The 25037-nt window shown below is 41.1% G+C and overlaps 1 protein-coding gene across 1 annotated transcript in view; it reads left to right on the plus strand.

Moving 5' to 3' along the window:
- The window catches only part of EPDR1 (ependymin related 1), a 66971-nt gene extending 42177 nt beyond the window's left edge, over positions 1-24794 (plus strand). Inside the window, exons 2-4 of the mRNA XM_032237390.1 lie at positions 11070-11278; positions 22338-22557; positions 23420-24794. Of these exons, the coding sequence (XP_032093281.1) occupies positions 11070-11278; positions 22338-22528 (400 nt within the window). The 3' untranslated portion in view covers positions 22529-22557; positions 23420-24794. The remainder of the gene's footprint in view (positions 1-11069; positions 11279-22337; positions 22558-23419) is intronic.
- The last annotated feature ends 243 nt before the right edge of the window (positions 24795-25037 follow it).

A 25037-nucleotide genomic window follows, 5' to 3' on the forward strand; every position in this document is an offset into this window, starting at 1 on the left:
TTACATTCCCCTCTCGCTCCCTCTTTACTTCTCCCTCTTCTTTCCCTCTTCTCCTCACTTTGGTGTATCCCTACAATTAATCTATTCAGTTTATTTTTTAGAAAATAAAAGAGAAAAAGAAAAAAAAGAAAACGAGCCGCAGTATACAAGTGAATTCTTATTGTTCTAAGAATTGAAACTGTAATTCCACCCTCCCCCCTCCCCCCTATAATCCCCCCTCCCTAACCCCCTTACGGCTTCCCAGGTCCCATACCCGGCATAGTTCTTTAACAAGCACTTGAGTATAATAAAGCCAGCTAACTTTAAAGTTAAAAAAAGAAAAGAAAAACAAAACAAAAAAAAAGGAATAGTAAAAAATAGAAAAGAAAAAAACACACACAGAAAAAAAAAAGAAAAACAAGAAAGATCAATAAACCCACTACATTAACACAGCTTCTCATCATCTGTAAATCTTAAACAATGTAGCTCATTCCAAATTTCAGTTATTTTACTACTTGCAGGGTTTCAAACTGTGTTAGAGCCAGGTAAGTTAATCAATTAGGATTCCCCAACTAAAAGTCTCCTTGCTTTATCTATCTATTCAGACCTTTAATTTATCTCTTTTTTATCCGAATATCCAAACCTTTCTATAAAACCATTAAACTCAAGTACTTCTTTCATTTTTCATTTCCAACACCTCCCATTCTATCCTTACCCAGATCCACATGTAAATTTTTTTTACCTTCCACCCTGCCTTTATCCATATCCACATATATATTTTATCCGCGTCCATTGCTCCTCACATATTTACTCCACCTTCCTGGAGACTCTCTGACTAATCTTTCTTAACCTTATATTGAAATAGCAACTGATACAAACATCAGCTTGCATTCTAGCCCCAAGTAGTCTAGTTAAGCTTTCGCTACCCTTCCCTCTCCCACGCGCCTCCCAACTCCGTTCGTCCCAGACCACAACTCAAAAAGATCGCGATCTCCGCTCTCCTCGCCTAGGAAAATAATTCATGCGCAATTTGAGTTAGAGTTCAAACAAATCTTATATACAATATGTGTCCACAATCAGCAACGCTTCTTTCAGTCTCCATGTCTCATCGTCGATATACAACTTTTCCATTTTATCCCAGGCAGAAATCATAAAGTTTTAAGAACATCGCTAAGTCTTTATTCTTTACTCTTCTGCCCTTCCTGAAGAGGAAAGCAACACCCTCTGCCTTGTAGCCACGTTTCTCGCTGCTTGTCTTCTCCTTCTCCTTGTCTCTCTCCAGGTCCGGATGACTCAGGAAGTCCCGCCTTCAGGGTCTTGTAATAAAATTCTCGGGCTTCACAGACAGAATTAATGCGGTGTTTTTGATTGCCAAATGTAACTGTAATGCCAGCTGGGACTTCCCATTTGTATGGAATCTGAGAATTTCTGAGTTCTTCAGTTAAGAAAATGTAATCTCTCCTTGCTCTTAATATTTGAGATGGTATCTCTTTAAAAACAATCAAGTCCTGTCCATCAATTCTCAACCTCTTGTTGTAAAGCTTCTGTATTATCACATTTCTGGATTCCCTTGTGGTAAAGTATATAATTATGTCCCTCGGAAGCTGTCGCTGTTTTGCTACCCACGAGTTCTGGCGGTAAATTTTTTGAATCTGCCAATCAAAGTTAAGTCCCGGACTTCCCACCGAGCGGCTAAGAGCCTCAAAGAAGATCTGTTTCAAATTCTCCTGTTCGTTTTCACGCAGTCCTCTAACTCTTATTGCGAAGGCAGTCTTATTATAATTTATCATGACAAGTTGTTTTTGAGCGTTTTCAATTTCCTGTTGTAACGTTTGAATTTTGGATGTCAAATTAAAGTTAGTTTCTTCCAAAAGTTCCAATTTATCCTCCGTTTCAGCAATATAATCTGTCATGACTGTCATTACTCCGATCATATCCTCCTTTGCTTGAGCAATTTTAGCATCAAATTGATCATATAAATCCAATATCAGTTGATTAATTTCCTGTCTGAAGTTATTAAGCGTTTTGAGAAGAAATTCTTGTGTTAACAAATCTCCAGTGGAGGACGTAGGAGGCAAGGGTAGCGGCTTCATAGCAGTTTTTTGAGATATGTTATTAAGGAAGCGCTTCTGCTTAGATTTGGGAGCCATTCCAGAATAAAAATAAAAGACAAGCAATCAGGCTAGCCAAGAATCAAAGTCTCTGCTCCCCTCAGTTAATCTTTTAACAGTTAATACGGAGAAGCCTTCAGGAGAGTAGGGCTGACTAAGTACGTCACATCAAACACAAAAGCTATAAGATCGCCATCTTGTGACGCAGCTAGAAAAGGGAGCCTTTTGCAAAGTTGAAGCTGGTATTTTAGATAGTAATAAAAAAAAATTCCTCAGGAATGGTCCCCGCCCGGATTAATTTTTAAATAGCTTAGCTTTGTCCTGGGGGGGGGGCAATCTGCCTAGGGCTGCAAAAAAGGCAGCTGCGGAGAACTGGCTGGAGTAAAAGCTCAGCTAATGTTGAACCTCTTCTCCATTCACAGCAAAAAAAAAGCTATGAATTACAAAGAGATCCTAACGACTGACCTTCTCCCTGCCCCTTTCTGCCAGAAAGGGGAGATATCTATAGATCTTATAAGATATACAGACCAGAACCCTGAGAGGAGCTCCGTTGAGCTCCCGACGGCGGCAGGCTCCACCCCCCGAAGCCTCCATGGCAAAATAAAATAACCATTCACTGCAGAATGTATTGAACAAGATAGGTTTTTCAAATAATTTAAATTTAAATTGCCAAGTTCCACAAAATAACTACACTTCCTAGAAATATACTAAATTCTACAAGTAGTCCTCGACTTAGAACAGTTCATTTACTGTCTGTTCAAAATTACAACAGGATTTTAAAAAGTGATTTATGACAGTTTTTCACATTTTTGACCATTACAGCATCTATATTATTATTATTATTATTATACAATTGTATCACAGCGGCCAGTTGTTTCGCCGGATTTGGCATTGGTTACTAGTCGGGCCCCACCCAGGAGCCTAGGACGTCGTAACGTATTTTCGTAATATGCGTGCAGATCCAAGCAGTGCGGCTTTTTGCATTTGACTGATGGTGATTTTGTCAATTTTTAACTGTTTTAAATGTAATTCCAGTGCTTTTGGAATAGCACCCAGTGTGCCAATTACCACTGGAATTACCACTGCTGGTTTGTGCCATAGTCGTTGAATTTCGATTTTTAAGTCCTGGTATCTTGCGATTTTTTCATGTTCCTTCTCGGCGACCCTGCTATCACCTGGTATTGCGATGTCTATGATTGTGACCTTATTTTTCTCAACCAGTGTGATGTCTGGTGTATTATGCGCCAGTATTTTGTGGGTTTGTATACGGAAATCCCACAAGATCTTGACCATCTGATTTTCGGTGACTTTTTCAGGCTGATGTTCCCACCAGTTTGTTGCTGTTTTAATATTATAATTTTTGCACAAATTCCAATGGATCATTTGTGCTACTGAATTGTGCCGCAATTTATAATCAGTCTGCGCGATTTTTTTACAGCAGCTGAGTATGTGATCAACAGTTTCATCAGCTTCTTTGCAAAGTCTGCATTTGGCATCATCAGAGGATTTTTCGATTTTGGCCTTAATGGCATTTGTGCGGATAGCTTGTTCTTGCGCAGCCAGGATTAGTGACTCTGTTTCTTTCTTTAATGTACCTGTTTTTAACCATAACCAAGTTTGTTCACTGTCCACTTTATCTTTTATTTTTTCCAGAAATTGACCATGCAGTGCTTTGTTCTGCCAACTCTCCATTCTTGATTTTATCACATCTTTTCTGTATTCTTGTTTTGTCTGTTGGGCCTTCAGTAGATTTTTGTTCTTTACTTCGATTAATAGATGTTCTTGACTTTCTTTTAAATAATCAGCCAGTGCATGTTTTTCTTCTTCAACTGTTTGCTTCACTTGTAATAATCCTCTGCCACCTGATTTTCGGGGCAGATATAGTCTATCAGTATCACCACGTGGATGTAAACTGTAGTGCATTGTCATTAGTTTCCTGGTTTTTCGGTCCAAAAGGTCCAAATCAGCTTGTGTCCAGTTAACTATGCCAGCTGTGTATCTTATAACTGGTATTGCCCAGGTATTTATGGCCTTGATTGTATTTCCACCATTCAATTTAGATTTCAAAATTTTCCTAACTCTGTTGGTGTACTCTCGCCTGACAAGAGTTTTTACTTCTCCATGCTTGATGTTATCCAACTGCAGAATGCCTAAGTATTTGTAGGCTTCATTTTCTTTGCATTTAATTAGTTGGCCATTGGGCATTTCAATTCCCTCAGATGTAGTGATTTTGCCCCTTTTTATGGATACAGTGGCGCATTTTTCCATGCCAAACTGCATTGAAATATCGGTGCTGAATACTCGGACTGTATTTGTCAATGATTGGATTTCTATTTCTGACTTTCCATAGAGTTTCAAATCATCCATATATAGTAAATGCAAAATTTTTTCAGCTTTTTTGGCTGTTTGGTAGCCTAATTTCATTTTTTTTAAGATTACTGATAGTGGGATCATTGCGATGATGAAGAGAAGAGGTGAAAGTGAATCACCCTGGAAAATTCCTCGCTTGATATTAACCATTCCGTAGCTCTCATTCCCTACTGCCAACTCAGTTCTCCATTGTTTCATTGTCTTTTCAGTAAAGGATGTAATATTTTTGCTAATGCCAGTTGTTTCTAAGCATTTTATGATCCAACTATGTGGCAGTGAGTCAAATGCCTTTTTGTAATCAATCCAGACCATATTCAAGTTCGTTTTTCTGTTCTTACAATTTTCTAATATCATTTTATCAATTAGAAGCTGATCTTTTGTGCCCCTGCTCCTTCTTTTGTTGCCTTTTTGCTCTACTGGCAAGATGTTGTTTGTTTCCAAATAATCCATCATGTTATCTGCAATAATGCCTGTGAGTAATTTGAAGGTTGTTGGCAAGCATGTTATTGGTCTATAGTTTTCAGGTGTTGTTCCTTTAGTTGCATCTTTCTGAATCAAGTATGTTTTTCCAGTTGTCAACCATTCATCAATTTGGCCCTTTTGTAAAATTTCATTCAGTTGCCTGGCCAATATTGCATGTAAACTGGTCAGATATTTGAGCCAGAAACCATGTAATTGGTCCTTTCCAGGTGATGTCCAATTCTTTACCTTTTTAACTCGATTTTTGATCATCTCAGTTGTTATTTCTAATACTTGCATTTGTTTGTTGCCAATGGTTTTCTCAAAGTCATGTATCCACTTTGCTTCCTTGTTGTAGTCCTTTGCATTTTCCCACAATTCTTTCCAGAATTCAACTGTGGCCTGCTTTTCTGGTTTTTCACTTTTGGTGTCACCATTCACATTAAGACTTTGATAAAAACACCGTTGGTCTGATCGAAATTGCTGATTTTGTTTATATTGGATGATTCGTGCCTCATATCTTTCAATTTTTCTAGCTGTTGCTGTTATCTGCTGTTTTACAATCTCTACAGCTTCATTGATGTTTCTTGTATCCAATCTATATCTTCTGATTAGCCGATCTATGATTTTGTTGTTTTTAAGCCGTTGCTCATGCATGTTCTTTAAGTTACTAGCATCTGCCCTTAATTTTTTTATTTTTTGTTCTAAACGGATTTTCCACTTTGGCTTTGATGCTTTTTCTGTTGTGTGACTAGGTACTTTAATTTTAATGCCTAGTTCATTAGTGACTATTACAGCTGCGCTGTACATTAACTGGTTTGTTTCCAAGATGGATCCCGGTTCAATTGTTGAAAACACTGCATTAACCATTTTCATGATAGGGGCCAAAATTTTCTTAGGCACAGTTTTTAGTGATGGTAAACGTTGCCTTTCCTCATTAAGCAGAAAATGCTCCATGATCTTATCCTTCAATTCTTTTTGTTTTTGAGTTAGTTCATCAGTTGGTTCAATGATAACTGGTTCTAGTGGTGGTGATGTTATTTCCTCCCCGAGAGCTTCTTCTGGGAGTTCTACTATAGTGTCTTTAGTTGTGTCTTGAATATCAGTTATTTCCGCTTGTGATATTGTTTTTTGGGTTTTGCAATTTGCCTGAATTTCCTCATGTTCAACTTCACTAAACACTTTATTCCGTATAATAAATCGCCTTTGATCTGCTAGTCGTTGTTCACTAACATTTGAATCTGGATATTGTTGTTTCCATAATTCATACATTCGCTTTAAATATCCTCTTTTTTCTGGCTCTGAGTTGTAGTAACAGGCCATTATGGCACGGTTTTCATCTGCACTATATTTTTGTCGTTTTGTTGGCTGGTCCACTTGTAGCCCACTTGTCGACGGATGTCCAGGGACCCCAACATCCGCCGCGGCCCTTGTTAACCCGCGCGACGACCGATGCGGTATGGAATTCTTATTCGTTTTTTTCACCATATTGTATGGGTTGGCGGGGTTTTTTTTTACGGGACCAGATGCCAACCTGATCCCAACCTTCCTCCTTTCTCATCCGGGCTTGGGACCGGCAATGGCGGAGGTTTTTTTTTTAATTATTATTATTATTATTATTATTATTATTATTATTATTATACAATTGTATTTTTAACACTTTTAAATGTAATTCCAGTGCTTTTGGAATAGCACCCAGTGTGCCAAGTATCACTGGAATTACCACTGCTGGTTTGTGCCATAATTGTTGAATTTTGATTTTTAAGTCCTGGTATTTCGCGGATTTTTTATATTCCTTCTTGCTGATCCTACTATCACCTGGTATTGCGATGTCTATGATTGTGACCTTATTTTTCTCAACCAGTGTGATGTCTGGTGTATTATGCGCCAGTATTTTGTCCGTTTGTATGCAAAAATCCCACAAGATTTTGACCATCTGATTTTTGGTGACTTTTTCAGGCTTATGTTCCCACCAGTTGGTTGCTGTTTTAATATTATAATTTTTGCACAAATTCCAATGGATCATTTGCGCTACTGAATTGTGCCGCAATTTATAATCAGTCTGCACAATTTTTTTACAGCAGCTGAGTATGTGATCAACAGTTTCATCAGCTTCTTTGCACAGTCTGCATTTGCCATCATCAGAGGATTTTTCAATTTTGGCCTTAATGGCATTTGTGCAGATAGCTTGTTCTTGCGCAGCCAGGATTAGTGACTCTGTTTCTTTCTTTAATGTACCTGCTGTTAACCATAAACAAGTTTTTTCACTGTCCACTTTATCTTTTATTTTTTCCAGAAATTGGTCATGCAATGCTTTCTTCTGCCAACTCTCCATTCTTGATTTTATCACATCTTTTCTGTTTTCTTGTTTCGTCTGTTGGACCGTCAATAGATTTTTGTTCTTTACTTCGATTAATAGATGTTCTTGACTTTCTTTTAAATAATCAGCCAGTGCATGTTTTTCTTCTTTAACTATTTGCTTCACTTGTAATAATCCTCTGATTTTCGGGGCAGATATAGTCTATCAGTATCACCACGTGGATGTAAACTATAGTGCATTGTCATTAGTTTCCTGGTTTTTCGGTCCAAAAGGTCCAAATCAGCTTGTGTCCAGTTAACTATACCAGCTGTGTATTTTATAACTGGTTTTGCTCAGGTATTTATGGCCTTGATTGTATTTCCACCATTCAATTTAGATTTCAAAATTTTCCTAACTCTGTTGGTGTATTCTCCCCTGACAATAGTTTTTACTTTTCCATGCTTGATGTTATCCAACTGCAGAATAAATATTTGTAGGCTTCATTTTCATTGCATTTAATTAGTTGGCCATTGAGCATTTCAGTTCCCTCACATGTAGTGATTTTGTCCCTTTTTATGGATACAGTGGCACATTTTTCCATGCCAAACTGCATTGAAATATTGGTGCTAAATACTCGGACTGTGTCAGTGATTGGATTTCTATTTCTGACTTTCCATAGAGTTTCAAATCATCCATATATAATATATGTGAAACTTTTTCAGCTTCTTTGGCTGTTTGGTAGCCTAATTTCATTTTTTTAAAAGATTACTGATAGTGGGATCATCGCGATGATGAAGAGAAGAGGTGAAAGTGAATCATCCTGGAAAATTCCTTGCTTGATATTAATCATTCCGTAGTTCTCATTCCCTACTGCCAACTCAGTTCTCCACTATTTCATTGCTTTTTCAGTAAAGGATGTAATATTTTTGCTAGTGGCAGTTGTTTCTAAGCGTTTTATGATCCAACTATATGGCAATGAGTCGAATCTCTTTTTGTAATCAATCCAGACCATATTCAAGTTTGTTTTTCTGTTCTTACAATTTTCTAATATCATTTTATCAATTAAGAGCTGATCTTTTGTGCCCCTGCTCCTTTTGTTGCCTTTTTGCTCTACTGGCAAGATGTTATTTGTTTCCAAATAATTCATCATGTTACCTGCAATAATGCCTGTTTGTAATTTGAAGGTTGTTGGCAAGCATGTTATTGGTCTGTAATTTTCAGGTATTGTTCCTTTAGTTGCATCCTTCTGAATCAAGTATGTTTTTCCAGTTGTCAACTATTCATCAATTTGGCCCTTTTGTAAAATTTCATTCAGTTGCCTGGCCAATATTGCATGTAAACTAGTCAGATATTTGAGCCAGAAACCATGCAATCGGTCATTTCCAGGTGATGTCCAATTCTTTACTTTTTTTACTTGATTTTTGACCATCTCAGTTGTTACTACGTGCATTGCTTGTTGCCAATGCTTTTCTCAAAGTCATGTATCCACTTTGCTTCCTTATTATAGTCCTTTGCATTTTCCCACAGTTCTTTCCAGAATTCAACTGTGGCCTGCTTTTCTGGTTTTTCACTTTTGGAGTCACCATTCACATTAAGACTTTGATAAAAACGCCATTGGTCTGATCGAAATTGCTGATTTTGTTTGTATTGGATGATTCGTGCCTCATATCTTTCAATTTTTCTAGCTGTTGTTGTTATCTGCTATTTTACAATCTCTACAGCTTCATTGATGTTTCTTGTATAAGAGCCGAGGTGGCGCAGTGGTTAGAGTGCTGTACTGCAGCCACTTCAGCTGACTGTTAAATGCAGTTCGGCTGTTCAAATCTCACAGGCTCAGGGTTGACTCAGCCTTCCATCCTTCTGAGGTGGGTAAAATGAGGACCCAGACTGGGGGGGGCGATATGCTGACTCTGTAAACCGCTTAGAGAGGGCTGAAAGCCCTATGAAACAGTATATAAGTCTAATTGCTAATGCTATTGTATCCAATCTATATCTTCTGATTAGTTGATCTATGATTTTGCTGTTTTTAAGCCATTGCTCATGCATGTTCTTTAAGTTGCTAGCATCTGCTCTTAGTATTTTGACTTTTTGTTCTAATTGGATTTTCCACTTTGGCTTTGATATTTTTTCCATTGTGTGACTAGGTGCTTTGATTTTAATGCCCAGTGACTATTACAGCTGCACTGTACATTAACGGATTCGTTTCCAAGATGGATCCCGGTTTGATTGTTGAAAGTACTTCATTAACCATTTTCATAATAGGGGCCAAAATTTTCTTAGGCACAGTTTTTAATGATGGTAAACGTTGCCTTTTCTCATTAGACAGAAAATGCTCCATGATCTTTCCTTCAATTCTTTTTGTTTTTGAGTTAGTTATTGAGTTGTTATTGTTGTTGTTGTTGTTATTATTATTATTATTATTTATAGTCTTAAAGCCTGCTAATACCCAAAATTATTTTAATTTACCCATTAACATACCAAGTACCATTAAAGGATCTTCCAAAACCAATACCAAGTCATCTGGAAAAACTCTTAAGTTCTATGTCTCCCTTAAATTTTTAATTCCATAATCCTTTCATCTTATGTATCTATTCAGTTTTTCAAGAATCATAGTAAACAGAAGAGGGATAATAGCTGCCCTGTCCTGTTCTTTTTTTATACAGGTGGTCATCAACTTACAACAGTTCATTTACTTGTTCATTTCAAAGTTATAACAGCAGTGAAAAAAGTGACTCATGACAGTTTTTCATACTTTTGACCATTGCAGCATTTTTCGCCCTTCCCGAACTTCTGATTTGCCCATAGGGCCGTTTTTCACCCTCCAGAACCTCCCACAACATGAAATTTACCAATTGAAGATTGAAAAAAATTGAGGTGAAGAGGTAGTTGTCTGTAATTTAGGCAAAAGTATGTTTTAAACCTTCAGTGATTGGTACAAAGCCAAAGTGAACTAAAATGTAAATTATATAAAACTATACATTATTTTTATGCCAATAAGATATCATGAATTTACTCTGGAATCCTAAGACTTATAGTTTAATGGTAAAGTTAATACGTTTTCTTTGAAATCTCTAACGTACCTTACAAACCCATAGATCTGTCTGCTGCCTTTTAATCAATAACTAAATATTGATTAAATCTGCCAAAAAAGCCAACACAGTTCTAGGCTACATAAACAAAGGGATAGAATCAAGATCACGTGAAGTGTTAATACCACTTTATAATGCCTTGGTAAGGCCACACGTGGAATACTGCATTCAGTTTTGGTCACCACGATGTAGAAAAGATGTGGAGACTCTAGAAAGACTGCAGAGAAGAGTAACAAAGATGATTAAGGGACTGGAGACTAAAACATATGAAGAACGGTTGCAGGAACTGGGTATGTCTAGTTTAATAGAAAGAAGGGCTAGGGGAGACATGATAGCAGTGTTCCAATATCTCAAGGGTTGCCACAAAGAAGAGGGAGTCAAACTATTTTCCAAGCACCTGAGGGTAGAACAAGAAGCAATGGGTGGAAACTAATCAAGGAGAGAAGCAACTTAGAACTGAGGAGAAATTTCCTGACAGAACAATTAATCAGTGGCACAGCTTGCCTCCAGAAGTTGTGAATACCCCAACACTGAGATTCTTTGAGAAGATGTTGGATAACCATTTGTCTGGAACGGTATAGGGTTTCCTTCCTAGGCAGGGGGTTGGACTAGAAGACCTCCAAGGTCCCTTCCAACTCTGCTATTGTATAATAATTAATATGTAGTTATTGATTAAAAGATGTAATTGATGTAACTAAATATGTCCTCTAAGTTGTATTACATTATATGAACAAGAATCTTACCCCAATTTTCCTGTTTCAGATTTTTTGAATACATATATCTTTATAAAGATGCAGTGATGTATCAGATTGAACAACTGACAAAGCTGTGTTCAAAGATTTCTTTGAGTGAGCCTTGGGATCCTTATGACATTCCTGACAACTCAACTTATGAAGATCAGTACTACATCGGAGGACCAAGTGATCAAATTATGGTCCAGGAATGGTCTGACAGGAAGCCAGCTAGGAAACGTAAGCATTATATTATTTCTGATCATAAATGAGGTTCTAACAGACTAGAAACGGAATAAACTCCTATCTTTTGAGGCTTGTTATTCTAAATGTAATTGTCAGCTCGCAAAGCATCCAAAGCTTGGTTTGAAGCTTATAATTTAATTAGGCCATTGGTCGGAATCCTGACAGTGATCTCATATCTCAAATGTTAAGCAAATTATCATTCATATTTATTTGTTTTAGTTGCTAGCATCCTCTGGCAGAAGCTTTTTCTGTTTTTTCAATATATTTCTAAAAGCATATTAAATATGAAATTTGTTAATTTTAGAGAGCAGGAGAAAACTGCATTCATGTAGCAGATCAGGTGTTATAAGATGGCACCCAAAGGTACTTTTTCAAGAGCTAACTGGACTTATTTGTTTTTCTTTGAAGACATTTTGTTTCTCATCCAAAAGGTTTCTTCAGCTCTGGCTGATTGGTAGGGAATGGAAGGATTTATGCTCCTTGCAGACAGTTGGTGATTTGCATTCTTTTAGAGAGTCATCGAGGCCACTTGGAGGTTTATCTGTGTCCTCAGGGTCATCTGAATATTGCAGAATCTGATGGCACAAGGTCAGTGGTCGTTAGAAGAAAGCCAAAACAACATAAATTGGTTAGAACTGTGCTTCACCCTGATACACTTCCAAAAGATGGTTCAGGACAATCTTATCCTCGTCCTGACCGACAACACCACCACCAAGGCACACATCAACATGCAGGGGGGAACTCGGTCCTGACCACTGATGCAGGAAGCCAATCTATTGTGCCATTGGGCGGAATCTTATCTAGCATCCCTCAGGGCAGAGCACATTTTGGGGGGTAGGGTCTCCAACATCCAGGCGGACTGGCTGAGTCGAGCCAAAATAGATCAAGCAGAGTGGAGCATTCACCCGGACCTCTTCCATCTACTCGCGCTACGGTTCGGCCTGCCAGTCCTAGACCTGTTTGTGACAGCAGACAACAACCAGGTACTATTCGAGGTTTGTGGAACCCTATGCAGAAGGGGTAGACGTTCTCAGGTGCCAGTGGCCTATATGCATTTTCACCACTCCCTCTCATCGAGAGGGTAGTACAGGAGGCAGAACTCTTACTCCTGGCACCCCACTGATCGCGCTGATTTTATTTTGCCAACCTCGTGACACTGTCGATCTCCCCTCCATGGCTCATTCCACAGTCACTAATTTCTCTTTATCGGGGGTCAATCCTATATCCCAACCCCTAGTGGCTTCAATTAACTGCGTGGCGATTGAGCAGCAAGCCTTAAAAGCTGATAACATCTCCCTCAAAGTCATTGCTACTATTCAGGCATCTTGTAGAATTTCAACGAACCATATTTATGATGCCATGTGGCAAGCGTTTGCTCTCTGGTGTTCTAATCTCACTATTGATTCACTAAGGGCTTCCATTCCTCAAGTGCTGGACTTCTTACAGAGAGGGCTAGATCAGGGTCTCACCCCAAACACATTACGTCGATAGGTGGCCGCTTTGTCTTCCGTCCTAGATAGCTCATCCCCAGAACATCTTTCTACTCACCCTCTGGTCCAGAGAGTTCTCCAGGGTGCCTTGAACCTCCGACCTCCTGTCATCTATATATATCTGACTTGGGATTTAACACTGGTCCTGGAGGCTCTCACTTCTCCATTTGAACCATTAAGGTCCATGTCATTAAAATTGTTGTCTCTCAAGACTTTGTTTCTAGTGGCTATAACTTCTGCTAGATGTGTTTCAGACTTGGCAGCCCTGTCTGTGAGGCACGATATGTGCATATTCCACCCAGACCGAGTTGTATTGCATCTTGATCCTACCTTCTTGCCAAAAGTCAACAGTCTGTTTCACGGGGGCCAAGAATTGTCATTACCTGATTTTTGTCCAGTTCCTCGCCACGAACGGGAGCGCAAATGGCACACCCTTGATGTACGCCGAGTCCTTAAAATCTATCTCGATTGCACGGCTTCGCTGCACCATTCAGAATCTCTCTGTCTCCTTTCGCCAAGCGTCCAACACTTCACAGTCAAGTTTGGGGCGGTGGATCAGAGCCTGTATTACGGTAACATATGAACTTCAGTCTTTGAAGATTCCACAGAACATTATAGCCCATTCTACCTGGAGCGCGGCAACTTCGGCAACATGGTCTACTCAGGCTTCTTTGGAGGAAGTTTGCCAGGCAGCCACATGGACGTCTCCCACGGCCTTCATATGCCACTACAAATTAGACAAGTATGCTTTGGCTGAGGCAGCTTTTGGCCGCAGAGTGCTGCAACAAGTACATATGCTTTAACAAATTTTACTCTATTGTTCCCGTCCTAGTGGACAGGTTTTTCTTTGGTACGTCCCAGTCTGGTTGCTGTCTCCACGATCATAGGAGAATGGGTGTTGGTCCTTACCTGATATGCTCATTCTCTGTGACGTGGAGATAGCAGCCAGCCCCACCCTAGTGTAAATCATTCTGAACGGAATGTTTGTGCGGAGGAGAGAGTATGCATTTGGCAATTATTTTTTGTTTGTTTTACAATTCTCACTTGACTCTACAGTCTACTTTGTCTAAACTGGGAGGAGTCACCAGGGCTCGATGACATCACAAGTGTAGACTCAGTCCAGTTGGTTACTGGACAGAGCAACCCAGTCTGGCTGCTATCTCCAAGTCACAGAGAATGAGCATATCAGGTAAGGACCAACAACCATTCTTACATATATTCTTTCAAGCATATATGTCACATATGAAAACATTAGCCAATAGATTTTGAACAGATCTGGATATAAAATACTTAGGTTTTCAAGGGGAGAGTTTGGTGTAGTTTTAGTGTACTGGATTACAAACCAGCAGATGATGATTTCTAGACCCACTTTAGGCTTAAAGCTAACTGGGTGACCTTGGGCCCGTCATTCTCTCAGCAATGGCAAATTGCTTCCAAAATTGCCAAGGAAACTACAGGGATTTTTCCAGGCATTACCAGGAATCAACACTGACTTGAAAGCATTAAAAAGTGTTTGAAAAAGAAGACGTGTCTGACGTCGCTATGACACGACATGCAATCTTGGAGCTCCAGGATTGCTGTCGATATATCTGCTCCTGGACAATCCTTTTTGGACCTAAACCGTCCTGTAGAGACGGTGATAGAGAAGGAATTTAGAATTTTTAGAATTTATTGGTTATTTATAGGGCATGTTCTGCTGATCTCAAGGGCATCGCAAAGTCCCTGATTGATCCAGGAGATGCTCTTTTTTTCCGGCTACAAGAGAAGCAGCCATTGAAACAGCAGAAGGTTGGGACAGACCCCTGAAACGGAAGCAGAGCAGGAGAGAGAGTGTGTCGAAATGGTGAGAAAGTTTTTACTATTAGAGAAGAGAATACTCAAAAAGACTTAGAGTTAAATTAAAATTGAAGACGGAAGAAAGTAAGCGGCGAATCAAGTCTAGATTAAAACTTGTGTTATATTTTTCTCTTCAATTTCGTTTCTTTTTATGGATGAAACTTTTACAAATGCCTCTTACTTTTAAATTGGACTGGTCTTTTTTCCCCTTCTTCTTCTATTTTTTCCCCATTTTTTTGTATTTGTGGATTCAAAATTCCCTCTCAAGGCTCGTCTGGATTGTAACTTTTAAGCATTTTTTTCTCTTCCTGAGTAAGGAGCTTAAAGAGAGAGGTAAAAGCAGAGGAAAAGAAGTAACACTGCCACCTAGAGGTTGAAAGCTTGGTAACATCTGATATTTCAAGGCTATTGGCTTTGTTTACTGAAAGGGACAGTGGGAAAGCACATTTTGTTACTACAGGTGCTCTTTTGGAGTAAAGAGAAAGCCTTGACTTGAAAGATTATACTGAATCTGTCTGAACCTAGCAAAAAGCCTTGGATGTCTTAGTGGCAATGTTTACAATCTGAAAAAATGGCGCACCATGAAGAAGAAAAGGAATTAACATTGAATTTATTGAATTTATTGCACTTACATGCTGCCCTTTTCCCCGGAGGGGAAAATAATTGCAAATAATTATGCTAGAAATTCAAAAAGTACTAATAAGCACAGAGAGAATTGAAAAGAGACTTGAGATTATAGAACAAAATACGGAAAGAAGGGAAGAAAGGGAGGAGAATACTTACAAAATAACGGTGAAATTTGAGGAGAGTTCAAAAAATTACAGAAAAATTTGAACAAGGTGATAAGAAAATTGTTGACACTGACTGCAAACCGAGAGTGGAGGGAAATGATATGTGTGAAATACTGAAAGAAGAGGTCGACGAAGTGGAACTCTATCTCAGATTTCAAAACATAGATGAAGAAAGGGGAGAAAATTTGGCAGAAACAATGAGAGTAATTTTGATGAAAGTACTAGTGATAACTAAAGGCAAGCTGATGGAAGGAACAGATGGAGGGTTTTGAGTCTTTACAAGATATGCAGTGAACAAGAAGTTGCCAAGAGAAGTCCACATAAGACTTATCAAGAAAACACTTAGAATACAGATTCTACAAATGGCAAGAGATATTGGACTGCACTACTACTGGAAGAATACAGGATGATAAAATGAAATGTCACAACAAAATTAAGTTAAACTTAGTTAAACTTTGAGTATTATGTATAAGACAAAGTAATAATAATTATAGTCAAATAAATGATTAACAATGATAATAATGCATTTATATATGCTAGATTGATAATATAAAATTTTATATAAACTGCAAGTCAGCAATATGGAGATGATGTTGGAAAGTTTTTTTTTATAAAAGATAAACAATTCTATACAGAATAGAATATAAAGATGTAATACCATTGGATGATTTCAGGATGATGTCAGGAAACGCCATAATATAAATTTACTTTAAATTTAGTATGCTTCACATAAAAAGGATGTAATAATAGCTATACTCAATGAATGTTTAATAATTATAATAACGTATACATACAATATATATTAGATTGATGATACGAATAATGGAATGGAATGTGCTGAAACGAGTAAGTTGACATGAGAAATTAGAGACCAAGAAGATAAACAATTTTATAGGATATGGGATTTATTTTACCAGTGGTTAAATAAAAAGAACAACAGCATGGAATTGAAAATTATTAGAGAATGTTACCAATACTAAAATAATAGAATGATTTAGAATAGGATATAAAATATTTTATTATTGGATATATTGAAGATGATATAATTAATTATTATAATATAAATGAACCCATATTTAGAATACTTCTCTTAAAATGAAGAAACAATAGAGGTAGTCAAACAAATGAAGTACCCAATATATTTGATTGACAATATGTGACTTTATATAAAGTTTAAATGATAACTGTTGTGGCCCAACAGGAGCCGTTGGAGCTGCAAACAGACTCCAACAGCGAGGGACCCTATGAGCCGGCTCTGGAAGATGTGGAGGACGTTAGACAGGGTTCTGACTCCGAGCAGGGATCAGAGAGACTGGTTGGCCACCAGGAGACGCCTGAGGAATGGAGCAGCGATGAAAGCCAAAGGGAGTGTGCTCCTGACATCAGGCCTTGGAGCAGTGGGGAGGAGACAAGGGAGTTGATACTGGACGCCCGGCAACGGTGGGCAGATAGATGTAGAGAACAACTACGCAGGTACAGAAGATAATTGGACCCAGGTGATTGTAATTAGGTTCCTCTCAAGACAGTATATAAGGAGGGACTTTGTGAGGAGTTGGTTGCAGGATTCAACTTAATTATCAACGCTGGAGAAGCTGTTATCTGTATCTGTCGGAGTCTGGGTTGCTGCCAAAGTTCTTTATCTATTCATTCGTGTTTGGGTTTCAGCCACCAAGATTTATGTTTCCTGCTAATAAAGTGTTGTGGCATTCCAGCTAAGTTTATCTCGGTATTTGTTACTGGATGGAGGAGGGGGTCAGAACAGATTGAATCCTGCCCCAAACGAAGCTCTATTAAGCTACAATGGAGCAACTTCGTGCTGAGAATGCCCAGTTGGCACAACAGATTGCTTTGCTGGCTGGTCAAGTAGCTCAGTTCCAGGGGCCTGCTATTCCCCCCACCCCCCAGCCATGGAGGAAATGTCTGGTGGCTGTGCCGGACAAGTTTGCTGGCAACCAAGCTATGTCTCCAGCTTTCTTGGGACAATGCCAGCTGTTTGTCAGCTTAAGAGAGGAGGATTTTCCCATTGACCGGGCTAAGGTGGGATTTATTATTAGCTTGCTTTCAGCTCGCGGGGCTACTCCGTTGCTATCTCAGGCTAGCCCTCTGCTGGATGATTTCAGGGGTTTTTGTGAACACCTCCGGTTGATGTATGATGACCCCATTGAGGAGGAAACAGCCACCAGACTACTCAAGACACTGCAGCAGAGCAGTGGCTCCTTGCAGGATTAACTCAGCGAATTCCAGCTGCTTAGTCATGACTCAACCTGGAATGAGCCAGCCCTTATGGACACTTTTCAGGACAGCCTGTTGGATGACCTGCAGGATGAGCTGCTGCAGGTGGACAGGCCACCCACATTCAACGTATTGGTCCTTTTGTACCTCTGGATAGACGCCCAGTTTCAGAGGCGGAGGTCTCACCTCACATCCCAGGAGACTAGTGGAGTGCCAATTCCGCAGGAGACCACAGTTGCACGGGAGGAGCCCATGGAGTTGGGAGCCGCCAAATCCCGCTTGTTGCGAACGGAGATGGGCAGACGGCATGCAGGGGGGGGTTGTGTTTTTATCGTGGGGCTCTTGGACACCTAACCACAGCTTGCCCTAAAAAGAGTGGGGGGGGGCTGTGAGGTCTGAGACCTACCCCTCAGCTCCAGAACAATGTGTTGGGACACTGGCGGAGCCCGATCTGAGGGAAACGTTAGGCTGGGTGCATGCCAAAACAGAAGTGGATGAGCCTCCATGGCATACGATTGTAGCAGCACATATCCTCTTGTCGGGTAGTCCGCAGGGAATTCCGGCCCATACCTTGGTCGATTCCGGGGCAACCACGAACTTTATGGATGTGGCGTTTGCTACAAAGTACGATGTCCCTCTATGTCTGGTGGACCTACTGATGTGGGTTGAGACCATTGATGGCTGGGTGCTTCTTTCTGGCCTTTCAAGGCCGCCATGTAGCCTTTGCGCCTGGTCCTCAGGGAGCATGAGGAGGCCATTCAATTTTATGTTGTTTCGGGACTGCATTTCCCTGTGGTCTTGGGCTTTGCTTGGCTGCGGGCCCTCAGATTTATTGGTCGCAGAATCTGATCACGTTCCCGTCCCTGCAATGTGTCGACTACACCCGTCACGTCTGTGCAGGCCAGGTGCTCAGCTCGCCCAGAGTGGCTGTGCCGTTGGGTTTAGTGGCGTTCGCAGACGTAATTAGTGAGCAGGAGGCGGATCAACTGCTGCTGCACCAGCCTTATGACTGTCCCATAGACCTGGTACCTGATGCGAAGCTCCTGATGGGTCGCCTGTATTCCATGTCTGAGCCGGAGTTGGCCGCATTGCAGGACTTTCTAGACAAGAACCTCGCCCGGGGTTTTATCCGGCCCTCATCTTTGCCACTGTCTGCCCCGGTTTTGTTTGTTAAAAAGAAGACCGGGTATCTGAGGCGATGGTGTTCACGAAACTGGACTTCCATGAGGCTTATAACGTGGTCCGAGTCAGGGTGGGGGACGAATGGAAGACGGCCTTTGGCACCTGGTACGGACATTTCAAGTACATGGTCATGCCATTTGGGTTGACCAATGCCCCGGAAGTCTTCCAACATTTCATGAATGATATCTTCCGGGACCTGTTGGATCAGTTTGTCATCATTTACCTGGATGGCATCTTGATCTACTCGACGTCCCAGAAGGATCATCAACAACATTTGCACTTGGTCTTGCAACAAGTCCGAGAGCATCGTTTGTTCGCAAAGCTGGAGAAGTGTCAGTTCTGGCAGACTACCATTGAGTCCCTGGGACACCATATCTCACCTGAGGGAATTGCGATGGAGCCGGGCAAGGTGGAGGCATTGCGCAGTTGGCAACCTCCTTTGCTTATGAAGGATGTTCAGAGACTCCTCAGGTTTGCCAATTGTTACTGGACCTTCATCCCCAGTTTTGTTTTCTTGATCATGCCCCTCACTCGGCTCCTGCAAAAGAAGGTGCCATTTCACTGGGGGCCCACGGAGCAACAGGCGTTCATGGCCCTGAAGCACACCTTCACGAAGGAGCTGATCCTGAAGCACCCTGATCCCAACCTCCATTTGTGGTGGAGGCGGATCCGTCTGACATCGCGGTGGGTGCGGTGTTACTGCAGGCTCACGCCCCTGATGGTACTCTTTTCCCTTGCACTTATTATTCATGGAAACTCAATCCTTCCGAGCGCAATTATACCATATGGGAGAAGGAGTTGTTGGATATCAAAGTGGCGTTTGAAGCCTGGAGGCATCACCTGGAGGGGGCCAGGCATCAAGTCGAGATCCAGATGTACCATAGGAATCTAGAGTTTCTGACAACAGCCTGCCAGATCCGGTGGTCTCTGTTCTTTGCCTGGTTCAATTTCAAAGTGACTTACATTCCTAGTGTGCAGGACCAAAGGGCGGATGCCCTGTCCAGGAAATCGGAGTACTCTGACCCTGCAGACTCGCTTCCACCCCGGACCGTTCTACCCATCGAATCCTTCGCTACAGCTCACGAGTCCGTGGACTTACGGTCTCTGATACGAGATGCGCAGCGGGGCAACGAGTGGGTGGAGCAACGGAGGGCAAAGGTAGGGCCAGCTTCTCCATGGACCTTTGACAATGACCTTTTGAGGTACCGGGACCGGCTCTATGTGCCCGAGGGCCCCTCTGTGGACTTATTCTGTCCTAGTGTCGTGACAATCCAGCAGTGGGACATTTTGGCCTTTTCAAGACTCTGAACCTGATCTCCCGTTCTTTCTGGTAGCCTTGCTTACGACACGATGTGCAGATGTACGTCATGTCGTGTGTACAGTGTTGATAGGCCAACTCAGAGACAGGAGCTCCTCCAGGCTTGTTGCAGCCATTGCCGACCCCGGACAGACCCTGGGGAGCCGTGTCCATGGACTTCCTGACAGAGCTGTCTCTGTCTTCAGAGTTTACTACGGTCCTTATGGTGGTGGACATGCTCACCAAGATGGCGCATTTCATCCCCTGTCGGAGATTGCTGACAGCCCGTGCGCACTGCCCGCATGTTCATCCAGCATGTTTTCCAGCTGCACGGCCTACCTGACGGGGTCATATCGGACCGTGGGACGGCCAGTTTTGGAAAGGGCTGATGGTGGCTCTAGATGTCCAGTTTTGTTTGTCCTCGGTGCACCATTCCGAAACCGATGGGGGTACGGAGAAAGTGATTGGGATCCTGGAACAGTACCTGCGCTGCTTCGTGAATCAGCAGCAGAACAACTGGGCGGAGTACCTGGCCGTGGCGGAGTTTGCGTTTAACAACTCGCAGCATACATCCACACGGACAACGCCATTCATGGCAAACGTCAAGTATCACCCTCGCTTTTTCCCTCTTACCCCAGTGGACTCCCCGGTCCCCACAGCGCAGGACTCCCTCTCTGAGCTCCAGGCAGTCCACCAAGTGGTGTGCCGTTATCTGAATCAGGCTAAGGAGGACTGCAAAAGGGTGGCAGATAGGTCTCGGCATGTGGTGCTGGAGTTGGCTGTGGGAGATCACGTGTGACTGTCCACATAGCATCTTCCGTCCCACCAGCCGGCTAAGAATTTGGACCAATGGTGTCTTGGGCCATTCCCTCTAGAGGCCATCATCAATCCAGTGGCCTATCACCTGTCCCTTTCACGTTCGATGTGAGTGCACCTGGTGTTCCATCACTTGCTCCTGATCCCTGAGCGGTCGGCTTGTCCTCTCCGCCAACCCTCTTCCCCCAGCCATCATCGCATGATGTGGAAACACGGCTACTGCAATAAGTGGCCCGGATCAGAGACTCGAGATGGCTAAAGGGACGTTTTCAGTGCTTGGTAGACTGGAAGGACTAGGGGTCAGACAGGGGGGCCTGGACCGATGTGACAGATGTGCATGCCCCTGCTTTGGTGCGAGCCTATCATGCGCAATATCCCTCGAGGCTGCATCCTGAGTGTCAGACCCAGGGGAAAGGCCCTGCAGTGAGGTATAGTATTGTGGCCCAACAGGAGCCATTGGAGCTGCCAACAGACTCCGACAGTGAGGAGCTCTATGAGTTGGCTCTGGAAGATGTGGAGGACCCTGGAGAGGGTTTCGACTCCAAGCAGGGATCAGAGAGGCTGGTTGGCCACCAGGAGATGCCTGAGGCATGGAGCAGCGGTGAAAGCCAAAGGTAATGTGCTCCTGATATCAGGCCTTGGAGCAGTGGGGAGGAGACAAGGGAGTTGGTCCTGGACCCCCGGAAGTGGCCAGCAGATAGACATAGAGAACAACTGCGCAGATATAGAAGATAATTGGACCCAGGTGGTTGTAATTAGGCTCCTCTCAAGACAGTATATAAGGAGGGACTTTGTGAGGAGCTGGTTGCAGAATTCAACTTAATTATCAATGCTGAAGCTGTTATCTGTATCTGTCGAAGTCTGGGTTGCTGCCAAGGTTCTTTATCTCTTCAATGTGTTTGGGCTTTCAGCCACCAAGATTTATGTTTCTTGATAATAAAGTGTTGTGGCATTCCAGCTAAGCTTATCTCGGCATTCGTTACTGGACAGAGGAGGGGGTTGGAACAGATGACTATGGAAAGAATGCACAAAAAACTTGAAACCAATTGACACACTGTACGTAACTGAAGATGTTTTTATGTTACGTCTTGTTTGTCTATGTTTAAAAATAAAAATTTAAACATTAAAAATGTGTTTGAAAGAGACTAGTATTTGGGGCTTTTTATCGTGGTGTTCTTACCAATTTCTCACTCTTATGTTAACTATGAAATCACTCACTGCAGAGTAATTACATTGAAACCAATGTAACCAATACCTAGAGTTAGTATTTTTAAGGATGATTGCATTAATCCTTCATTTGTGGTCAGGAAAATGGAACTTACTTTTTTATTGTCTTATAATTGACTTTGAAAACTCAAAATCATGCTTTTCTATAAAACCAGTAAGAATTTGTGCTTCTTTCATTACAGTTGAAAATTGGGTGGGAGTTTACACAATCAAGGACTGTTACCCAGTTCAGGAAACCTACACCAAGAACTACAGTGTGACAACCTCCTCGCGTTTCTTTGACCTCAAGCTTGGAATAAGTGACCCATCTGTTTTCATCCCTCCCAGCACTTGCCAGACAGCTCAGTCAGAAAAGATGACTTATGTATGCTGATGGTTGATCTTGGTTTCTACATTGCATATGTAAGCTCAATATGTATTATTAATAACTAGCTGCTAATGTCTGATATGACTTGCTCTTTTCAGGTTCTAACAGACTAGAAACTGAATAAACTCCTATCTTTTGAGGCTTGTTATTCTAAATGTAATTGTCAACTCGCAAAGCATCCAAAGCTTGGTTTGAGGCTCATAATTTAATTAGGGCATTGGTCGGAATCCTGACAGTGATCTCATATCTCAAATGTTAAGCAAATTATCATTCATATTTATTTGTTTTAGTTGCTAACATCCTCTGGCAGAAGCTTTTTCTGTTTTTTCAATATATTTCTAAAAACATATTAAGTATGAAATTCGTTAATTTTAGAGAACTGGGGAAAACTGCATTCATGTAGCAGATCAGGTGTTATAAGATGGCACCCAAAGGTGCTTTTTCAAGAGCTAACTGGACTTTCTTGGGTTTTTTGAAGACATTTTGCTTCTCATCCAAAAAGCTTCTTCAGCTCTGACTAATTGGTAGGGAGTGGAAGGATTTATTCTCCTTGCAGACAGTTGGTCATTTGCATTCTTTGAAGCCACTTGGAGGTTTATCTGTGTCCTCAGGGTCATCTGAGTATTGCAAATGGCTGTGGAATCATCTTTGAATTACTGTTGAGAGAGGGCTCTTCAATTTTGACATATATATCTTTGACCCGTCTTTCAAACTAGCGGCCTTCTCTGTTCAAAATGTGGACTCAAAGAACAACAAGAAAATCCAGTTGCCTCTATGAGACAACTATGACCTAGATGACTGAGAATCTTCATAGCCATAAGATGGCACATTGTAGCAAAATTATTTTATGAAAGCTGCTATAGTGAATGAATAATCTCTTATTTATATATTAAATAGATTTATATGGCAGCCCAACTCAGACCTGATGACTCCAAGTACCATGCATAATTAAAAAAACAACATAAAAACCCCGGGAGACTACTCCCACATGATCGTAACAACTGCAAACATGTGGAGCCATTGACCATCTCTGGATCAGTCTGGGATCCCCAGGCCTGCTGACAGAACCATATCTTCAGGGCTTTCTGGAAAAATAGCAAAGAAGGGGCCAACTTATTTCCAAGGAAATGATATTTCAGAAGAAGGGAGCCACTATAGAGAAAGCCCTTTTTCTAGGTCCTGTTTGATGAATCTTCTTAATAGATGGGACTCACAATATAGCCTGCTGTCCCACTTTGGTGAACAGGATAGATGAAAAAGGTTTCTCTCAAGAGTCATTTAAAATTCAGGTGAATTTTTGTGATAATGAGAAACTATATATAAATCTTATTTTCCTGTATGAAAAGATCTATCTGATGCTCTTCTTGTCTTCATAGTCACTATTAAAATATGTACAATGTCTTCTCAGGAAATTTTAAAACATTCTTAAGAAATATGCAACATATCGTTATTATTATTCTGATAGTCTAGAAGAGAAGTAACTTTAGTGAAGATTATTGTTATATCAGCAAGACTAAGGAAAATCACCAGAATCACTATTGTTAGTTTTGGAAACGGAAACAAATACAAGAAGAAAAAAGTTTTAATGGGTCATACAAAAGACTGTTCTTTATATAATCAAAATTAAATTACAGATAGTCCTCCAGTTACAACAATTCACTTAGCAATGGTTCAAAGTTATGACATTTTTGCTGAAAGTACTTATGACCCAGTCCCAAAGTCACATATGTTGTAGCACCACAGCAGTTGTTCACCCTTACAACTGAGATACAGAGATGCTGCAATATGTTCCCTGTCTGTTTTCCCCCACCATGGCCTGCCAGATCTCTGCAGGAATTGAGTTTACTTTGGTAGCTCATTGCATTCCACATGCTCCTCCCTACCTGTTATTGACCTCTCATTTGCCTTTGGAAGATGTCCAGAGCTCAAAACATCAATGCGAAGCTGTTTTCCTTAGACCTTGTGTTCTTATACATACTTCCATCCTCTTTGGAAAAACTTCTGCAATTTGCGAGCACTAGGTTTGCCTCTCCCATTCCCCACTGAGCCCCAGCCTATCTCACAAGTGGGCGTGGCTCTGCCATTTACTGGAATGCTGAACCTGCCTAGTTGTTGCCAATTGCGCACAAAGGGAGGCCTTGGGTGTCTTGTCCCTGCACTAGACTTTCAAAGACCCTCTCCACTCCTGAGGTACCTGATATGTTCTTAACAACTTGCTCATTTGATTAATGAATGCATTAGAAAGAGGGGTGGATGGCCTCGTTCCTTTAATGTAATCCAGTTAACAAATCCTCAAGTTAGACTGTAACTGGCAGGCTCCATTACATTCATAATTCGAGGATTACCTGTAGAAATAATTCCAAGACTGAATTTTGGGCTTGTTATCATCAACAGTACATTTAGAGCAAAAGCCCGTTTGAATTTACTGCTTAAACTAAAGAACCATAGTTACCCAGTCTCCCTAGCCCCATTAATTAAGGTTTATAAATTCACAATTCGCAATTTAATGAGTTTA

This window comes from Thamnophis elegans, chromosome Z (assembly GCF_009769535.1).
Source record: "Thamnophis elegans isolate rThaEle1 chromosome Z, rThaEle1.pri, whole genome shotgun sequence".
NCBI lineage: Eukaryota > Metazoa > Chordata > Lepidosauria > Squamata > Colubridae > Thamnophis > Thamnophis elegans.